The 7,721-nt window shown below is 38.5% G+C and overlaps 1 protein-coding gene across 2 annotated transcripts; it reads right to left on the bottom strand.

The window, feature by feature from the left end:
- Positions 1–38: 38 nt before the first annotated feature.
- On the bottom strand, positions 39–7,072 carry malt3 (MALT paracaspase 3). 2 transcript variants are annotated; one of them, XM_023422438.2, is made up of 13 exons: positions 6,974–7,072; positions 6,611–6,681; positions 6,384–6,508; positions 5,954–6,092; positions 5,596–5,771; positions 5,294–5,390; positions 4,793–4,828; positions 4,473–4,676; positions 3,521–3,698; positions 3,240–3,314; positions 2,905–3,032; positions 1,360–1,509; positions 39–682 (listed from the first exon to the last, which is right to left on the bottom strand). In XM_023422438.2, exons 1-13 carry the CDS (start codon positions 7,000–7,002, stop codon positions 468–470), a joined length of 1,623 nt encoding a protein of 540 aa, XP_023278206.1. In that variant the 5' UTR covers positions 7,003–7,072; the 3' UTR covers positions 39–467. The 2 variants fall into 2 exon arrangements, with proteins under 2 accessions (XP_023278206.1, XP_023278207.1); XM_023422439.2 differs by having other exon boundaries at positions 6,992–7,067.
- Positions 7,073–7,721: the final 649 nt, after the last annotated feature.

Raw genomic sequence — 7,721 nt, 5'->3', positions numbered from 1 at the left:
TGTAGTCTACAGCATGTATGTATTACTAAGAGAAGTGTTGCAGATTACTAGTACTACATCCTGCTTTGTCTTTGTCTGTGGTTGCAGCAGATAGGAAGTCTATATATGGGCAGAACTTCCTCAAACATGTGAAACGTGGGGGTGAATGGTCAACATTGAGAAATTCCTGCTGGCTAATGGAAAGTGACTGCATGCTATGGTGAGCAACATGGAATTTATGATGTAGATACATTTGGAAAGCAATTTTTAAACCCAATGTTGAGTTTACTAACTCATAAGGAAGAAAGTCAGATTTGAGCTAGTTATCAAGACAGTTATGCACTAATATAAAGGTGACATTTCTGTATACTGTGCATTTATTTATTACCAATGTTGTGATTTGTTTGCTTTTGTACATGTATGTCACTGTATACATCCTTTGTGGTTTCTATATGGATCAAAATAAAACGTGACAGGATGTCTTAAAGTTAAGAAAAGTAAATATAATAATAAAATAAAGTAAAATTAGGTAAAAAATAAATATTTACAGGTTTGCTGCTCAGTGTGACGGTGCAGTCCTGGGTTTTTGGGCCTTTGGTCTTTACACTGGCAAAAGCCACCAAAACATTAGAGAACAAAGCTGAGAAGCTGACTTCCACTTCCACTCCGCAATGAAACGTCAGCCGCTTCTTCCGTGGTAGCTCTGAAAGAAGATATGAAAAAGTTTTGTTGTTTTTTTCTTTTTAGAAAGAAATGCAACTAAAATCAGCTACTGAACTGTTTTACTACTTTACTTGACTGTAATTTTGTTCAATTACTGTGACACAGCAGCTGATTTCGCAGAGCCAGATTGAAGACATTAGGGACTTGTCAGTCGCTCTGTTGATTTAAGACCTTAATCTTGGACCTAATCTAAAAGAGACTGAGTAGATTCTCAGATTAACTCACCATCTCAAGATTCCATTTTTAAAAAGGTTAAGTAAATTTGAGGAAGTTATAAGATGTCAAAAAAACGACTTCCTTCCATCAAACAGGAAAATACACTCGGTAAAATGGACCAGTTCCCTGTTATGATTTATTAAAACATTTTTGAATGGTGCTGAAAATATCGCATTAAACCACAATGCCTATACTTGGTTTGTCACATTTTGTAGTGTGGGAGGTGTGAGGAAGAGTTGAGAGAACTAATTCTCTCTCACACTCAATAGGGGCAATAGCTCAACAAATGGAACAGTGGTTTCCTTAATGGAAAATAAACTATATTTGGAATGTGGACATTTATTAACATATCCTGTCTAAAATGCAATCTGACCTGGAAAATAATTAACAGAGGAAAAGACATGATGCTGTGGGGAAATTTCTTCTACTAAATCTACTTACCATTTGCTTGCCTCCAGCAGGCATCTCGCAAGTGTAGTTCCTTTGTGTGGCCGGTGGTCCGAACTGGATCTGCAAGGGATCGAGGTTCCTTGAGGGTGTGTTTGATCTCCACTGCCTGCCTGCCTGTAACTAAAGGGTCTCTGCCTAGATCTGGTGTAGAGAAGGGGAGAAAATGCAGGTAAATATAATGCTTTCAAGACCAGAAAACAAAACTCTACTGCAACTTCACATTCAGATTTTCATTTTTTCTGTCAACTTTTGAGATAATCCATATTTCATTCAATTAACTTCTTCTTTTCAAATATTTCACCAACTACAATAGCACGTACGCTCGCACTCCTTTGATCATGGGACTGCCTGAGTTTTGCAATAGCAGTGAGTGAGGAATGAGTGAGTTTTAGAAAGAGTTCATCAGATTCACATGGCTGGTTTTGAGGAACTTAGGGAAATTTGTTAATATTCACTGTAATTGTCTTGGGCAAATGAGGGGGGCAAACCCCTCTCATTAATCATTAAAAAGGTTAACAGGATGGATTGGCTGACCAGTACTGACCATGTCAAAAACATTTATAGAGGTTTATGCTTGGCTTTTGAGGTGATTTTGTGTCAGCTGTCTTCATTATGCCGGACAAGATGATTGAATATCAGAACCAGAGGCCTGAGAATTTCTAACTTACTACCTACACTGTGGCCCTGTGATTGAAAACAAAACCTGTTTCAAAATTTTCATAACCAATGGTGCTTTTGTTCACGTAAATATGTCTACATACACACACGCACGCATGCACGCACAGTGCTTGCAGCAGGGCTTCCTGTCCTGCTAGCACTGATTCGTGAGTGAACCCATGAGAGAAGTCGCAGTGGGTGCCCAAACGGCAGAGCAGCTGTCTTGCACTCTGCAGCTCTCAGGTTTCTTGCTGTTCTCTGGCCAACAGTGTGAATTTCCAGAGAATGAGGTCACATGCTAATCGTACCTCGAAAAACTTTTTCACCAGAGACCCATTAAACAGACAAAACACGACGGGACAACTTGATAACTCCTCACTCTCAGTCACAGCTTTACTTAGTCCTGAGTAAACAACACTAAAAAAGAGTGGCCAACAAATTATAAAACTTGTTTGTGGTCCACCCAGCACACCAAAGAACAACCTGTTCCCTTCAGATCTGTTTACCATCGATCTGCAAGAACTGTCAGCCTACTGAATTATATAATATTATATAATTCATAAACTGAATGCCTAAATGCAAAAATACAAGCTGAAAAGGTTTTGTACTTTTGGTGGAGGGAGGGGGGGGGGCGAGTTTATGTGAAGTAGACATAGACTTTAATCTCAAACACTAATGATTTTAGTATCAGTTATAAATTTGTTCAGTTGAAATAACTATATTCCCCTTTGTTGTACATGTGTCCACTCACCTACTAAAAAATACACAGCATGGTCACAAAAACTACATCTACTCCTTATTACAATGTCATTCCTTAATTCTCAGATTGATACATTTTAGATTTATTCAAAAACAAAAAACAAAGCAAAATATTCTTACCCTCAGACACCTTCTCTAAGACATGTGTGACCTTCTCGCACTGAAGGATGTGCTTGTTCAAGTACTTGGTGAAGATTCCTGTACTTTTCCCTCCGTCCTGCACCTCAAAAGCCTCAGCATCTTCACATCTGCAGGAATTAATGAAGGAAATGTAATACAAACAAAGATACTAAAAGATTTTTTAATATACATAATGTTCCATTCTACCGCATGTTGACTAATTGAAAAAAAATATTCTCATTGCACTTGCACTGTTAAATCACTGAGTTGGCTTGAGTATCAGTTTCCGTATTTGTGAATAAATATTTGCAAAACATCTAATAAAAAGTACATACGTGGCATAACCATAAACAGTATTCCCACTAGGTTTCAGTGGCGTGATGGCAGAAGGTATGCAATCCTGGTTGTACCTTTAGAAAGTAAAATGCAGTTTTTAGAAGAATGAAGCAGTCAAAACAAAGCCTTCTAACTTGTGCGTTATGACAAAATCCACTAATATATTCAGTATATAATAGTTTCCATTTGCATAATTAAGTATGTATATTCATCATAAATGTGAAAATCCATGTGTCACTGTCATCTCTTAGTGAAAACAGAAATTCATTATGGCACCTACCATTTTCTACAGGTATCCAGTAGGATTACACTCAGTGCAGTCCGTCTTTGCTGCATACTGTGCATGACCCTCTGCACACAGACGCAGTTTTCAGGTTGGTATGGTTGTGGAGCATCAATAGCAACCAAGTAATTCCTCCCAGCGCACTCATACCCATGACCCGCATAGTAGAAAAGACCTGTCAAGAGTGATAAAATACATATCTAGTTACCGCTGCAAAAGAATAAGAATTGTAATCATCACATTTTGCACTGTACACACTGCAATCCCAGGAAAAATAAAATGTAATGTTTGGAGCAGCTGAGAGAAAGGTCACACTGGGGATCAAAACATGCCTGATTTCTATACAGCATGTTTAAAATCACACCAATTTCCCATCTTTGTTTTGTTATTAGCAAGAGAAAGTAGAGAATAGCAAGAGAAGGTATTGTTCTGATTCATGACAGTTACCTCATTCTTTTAATATTATCTACATAGTATCATATTACAGTTGTATGATTGAAGTGTGTATTTATGTACCTGTGTGCTGTTTAATAATGAAGAGTGACAGAAGTTTAGTTGACCGTTTGCCTAATAAAGAATTATCCTTTATAAATACAACATAAACATCCTATGTTAGTGTAACATATATTCAGGAAGTTCCATATATAGCTTGTGAACACTGAAATCGCCTACGCTTCTTTTTACCCCTTATCTTCCATCACAGCCAGACACACGTAGGCCTATAAGCAAGATACTACAAACCGCTCATGGGTTCGTGACTCATGACAAGTGGACAGCAATAGATAAAGGCACATGACACAGCAAAGAAAGTTACAGTGCTCTATTTCAAATCCCAGGAAAAATTACTACGTCACAGTTTCTCCAGGCACAAAAGCTGAATTCATGAATCAACTGACAAATGTAACTAATTAAAAAAATATATATATTCATAGAGGCTAACTTTACTTACCATAAACTCCTCTGTCAAGGAGCTGAATGAACTTTTCAATAGCGGCCAGCATCTCCTCCCTGGTGAGATCCAGCAGGGAAACCACTCTGAAGCCGAGCTGCTGCAGGAGGTTGGCCAGCTCATGCACATCCATAATGGGGGCCATCAAGCCGGGGTGGTTGGAGTAATTCAGGTTTCCAATAAGTAGGGCAACTTTATCTGTGGCTAAAAGATCAGAGTCAAAATTATAGCAGCAGTAGGAAATTCTGATACATAACACAACAGTTTTCTTCTGTAGCATATTAAAATAGCACAGCTTGATTCTTTCCATAACACTGTACCTGTGGGTGCTGCCGGAGGAAGCTGATCAGTTTGCACTAGATATAAAAAAAGAGAAGCGCAAACATTAGCGTTTTTTGAACATAAATCTTATATAAAGTACTAGTACTGATACTTTCCGGAGAGCATGTATAGGGCAATGCAATTTAGCAATATGACTATTTTTCATGATATGCACTGTACAGACAAGTTACAACAGGAGAAACACTGTAAGAACTAGTTTCACTTTACATCACTTTCCTGTTGTGTGTCGATGCCTCGGATCAAACACTATTTGGAGTCTAACAACTTCCTTTTTACTCTGTAGAAATGGGAAAGTACCTCCAGCATAATGGAAACAACGAAAAGCCTCACTGCTAAATCAGTGGAATGAGAGAAGTGTGCTTTTCTCCACACCTCTTTCAGTGGAAATGGGGGAAGTAAAGTCTGAGGAAAATACAACGCTAAAAGTGGAAAAGACCAGACTTACAGAGTCAGTAAAAGTACTTTCATGGATGACTTACCAATGTCAACATCAACTGGTTCTGTCCATCTCTCTTCTAGCACGTTAGATATTGAGCACAGGTATGATCCTCCATGTTCAGCTGTTGCACGGTCAATCTGCACATATCACAGTAAATCATATTGTTTTCCTTTGTACTTATTGCTCAACCACAAATCAATCCTTTGGCAGAACATTCACCAAACTTTCTAAATGAATTACATCAGTCAGTGAAATGACACAGTAAATATAGCACAGTGTAAACAATCACTAACAGCACTGAGATTAAGTAACCCCTCACTTCCTCCACTCATCCTTCCTTACCTGCAGTGTGTCACCAGTCATGTCTAGCAGGGGCTGTCCATTCCTGTACCACTGATAGTATGGAGTGGGTATGCCAAAGGCAAGGCAACGGAGAGTGAGTTTTGTACCTTGTCGGACTGTCTGGGGTTTAGGGTTGACAGCAATGTGCGGCTCACCCTGCCAGTGTACTGGTAAACCTGATGTGTGAAAAGACACAGGCAGAGATTCAAACCCACAGCAATAATCAATAATCAATATGCGTAACAATGATTTCATTACCTGCTGACATGCCAGGACTATGCTGCAAATGTGCAATAAAAATGAAGCAGGCACCGTACTACTACACTATAAATCAACACAAGAATGACACAATGCATACCTGATTTATCTATGTCTAACACCTTCACTTTCACCCAGTCGCTGAACACACAGTTACAAAAGTGGTCATTCACTCGGCAGACATAGAGCTGTGTTTTTCTGGCTGTGACGGTCAGGTCTGTTTGAGTACCATCGCATACCTAGGGGGGGAAAATAATAAATAATAATTATCACTAAGTCCTATCCTATAATATTTTACTCATTTCCATTGTCATTCTAAGTAGTAGGATAATTCTTTATTTAAACAGGTGTTTAATTGAGATGAAGATCTGTTTCTCAAGAGAGATCTGTGCACCACTGTGAACATACAGTACAGGCACAGATAAACACAATTCTCACAGTAGACAACACAATAAAAAAGTGCCGTTTAAAATGCTTGAGAATGTTGATGCTGAATGAGAATGCTTTTTATAAATGCAAAATCCACATACCTCCTTTTCATCATCAGTGAACCACTGGTAGTTGAGGATGCCTGTGCCCTCAGCTCGTACACTCAGAGTCACTTTGTGGTTCACAGGTACACACACAGAGACAGGATGGCGCACTATGAAAATTTCTGAAACAAATCAAATAAGAGTTTCAAGTCATCTGAAATCACACTGTGTCACCTCTGTCTCACACCACGCTGAGACTGTCGCGCTCTCGAGAAATAACATACCTCTGATCATTATTCGACAGGGATTGGGACGGGATCCAGTCATCAGTGCATTTTCCTCTTGTTTCGCTGGACTGTAAGAAGTTGGTTTCAAATAAGTATTTTTGAATCACTCATTAAAAACCGCAGCAAATCTAAAGGAAATAAAAAGTACAAAAAAAAAACTGGAACGAATAACAAGATTTCGCTTTAGATATGAAATTGCTGTAAATACAGCCTCAGAACCTAACTTCTCGTTTCTAGTGAAATCAGCTTTACCCGCAGTGTACAATACTGTAGATACTGTTAGAAATATCCTAATTTCGACAGGAAAATCATCAGTGATCAATAAGACCGTCAGCACTCATGTATTAGTGTATGGGCTACCTGCCGTCAGTCTCGTACCAATCGAGCATCTGTCGGACCTCAGCCAGAATATGTTTTCCTTGTCCTTCCCTTCTTCACTTAAATCGTATTGTGTAAAACTCCCCTTTCCCGGAACGAGACAACGCAAACACACATTACCGTGAGGTCTGTAATACGTGAGCAGCTCATAGAACATAACGCGTCTCTCTCCCGTGATACACTGAAAAAAAAAACATAAATGTTTTACTTCTAAAATCAAAATGCGATTTGAAAAAACACGTCCAAACAAACGAACTTTGCGCCGGTTAGATGGATCTAAATCTAGAAACGGAGATTCTCTTTTGCCTCTTTTCCTGACATTATGGTAATGAGCAAATCTTACCCCTTGTCAATAGTGGTGGTACAATCACAGACTGAGGTTGAGGTTGAGGTTGGAGGGTGATAAAGATGTGAAAAATAAAATGTGCCTTTAAAACTGGACATTTTATTTTATTTTATTCGCACCACACAGTTTTGACTCAATATTGATAATATTAGTTATTGTTTGTATGACCTTTTCCCAGATTACAAAAAAAAGGGCAACTCCAAAGGCAGTGGAGTAATGTGCCTTCTAATGATATACTTAAGAAATAAAACTGGTTAGTTAATCTACACAGAAAACAAATTTTCAAGCTCAAGTTCCCAATCCTCATAGCACATAACCTTTGTACTTTATATTTACATCCAAACTACAATGTGTATAAAATGTGTAGCATATTCTTAAAATATC

Source organism: Seriola lalandi, unplaced genomic scaffold (genome assembly GCF_002814215.2).
Source record: "Seriola lalandi dorsalis isolate HSWRI2012SDOR001 ecotype SW California unplaced genomic scaffold, Sedor1 jcf7180002054682, whole genome shotgun sequence".
NCBI lineage: Eukaryota > Metazoa > Chordata > Actinopteri > Carangiformes > Carangidae > Seriola > Seriola lalandi.
Note: the sequence above shows the minus strand (reverse complement) of the source record. Positions and strands in the feature narration are given on the sequence as shown.

Coding starts and splice junctions, on each gene's coding strand:
- malt3 (XM_023422438.2), bottom strand. CDS start 7,002: ATGCTCGATTGGTACGAGACTGACGGCAG. Junction 4,677..4,792: donor TCCTCCGGCAGCACCCACAG/GTACAGTGTTAT, acceptor CTGATCTTTTAG/CCACAGATAAAGTTGCCCTA. Junction 3,699..4,472: donor CCTTGACAGAGGAGTTTATG/GTAAGTAAAGTT, acceptor CACTCTTGACAG/GTCTTTTCTACTATGCGGGT.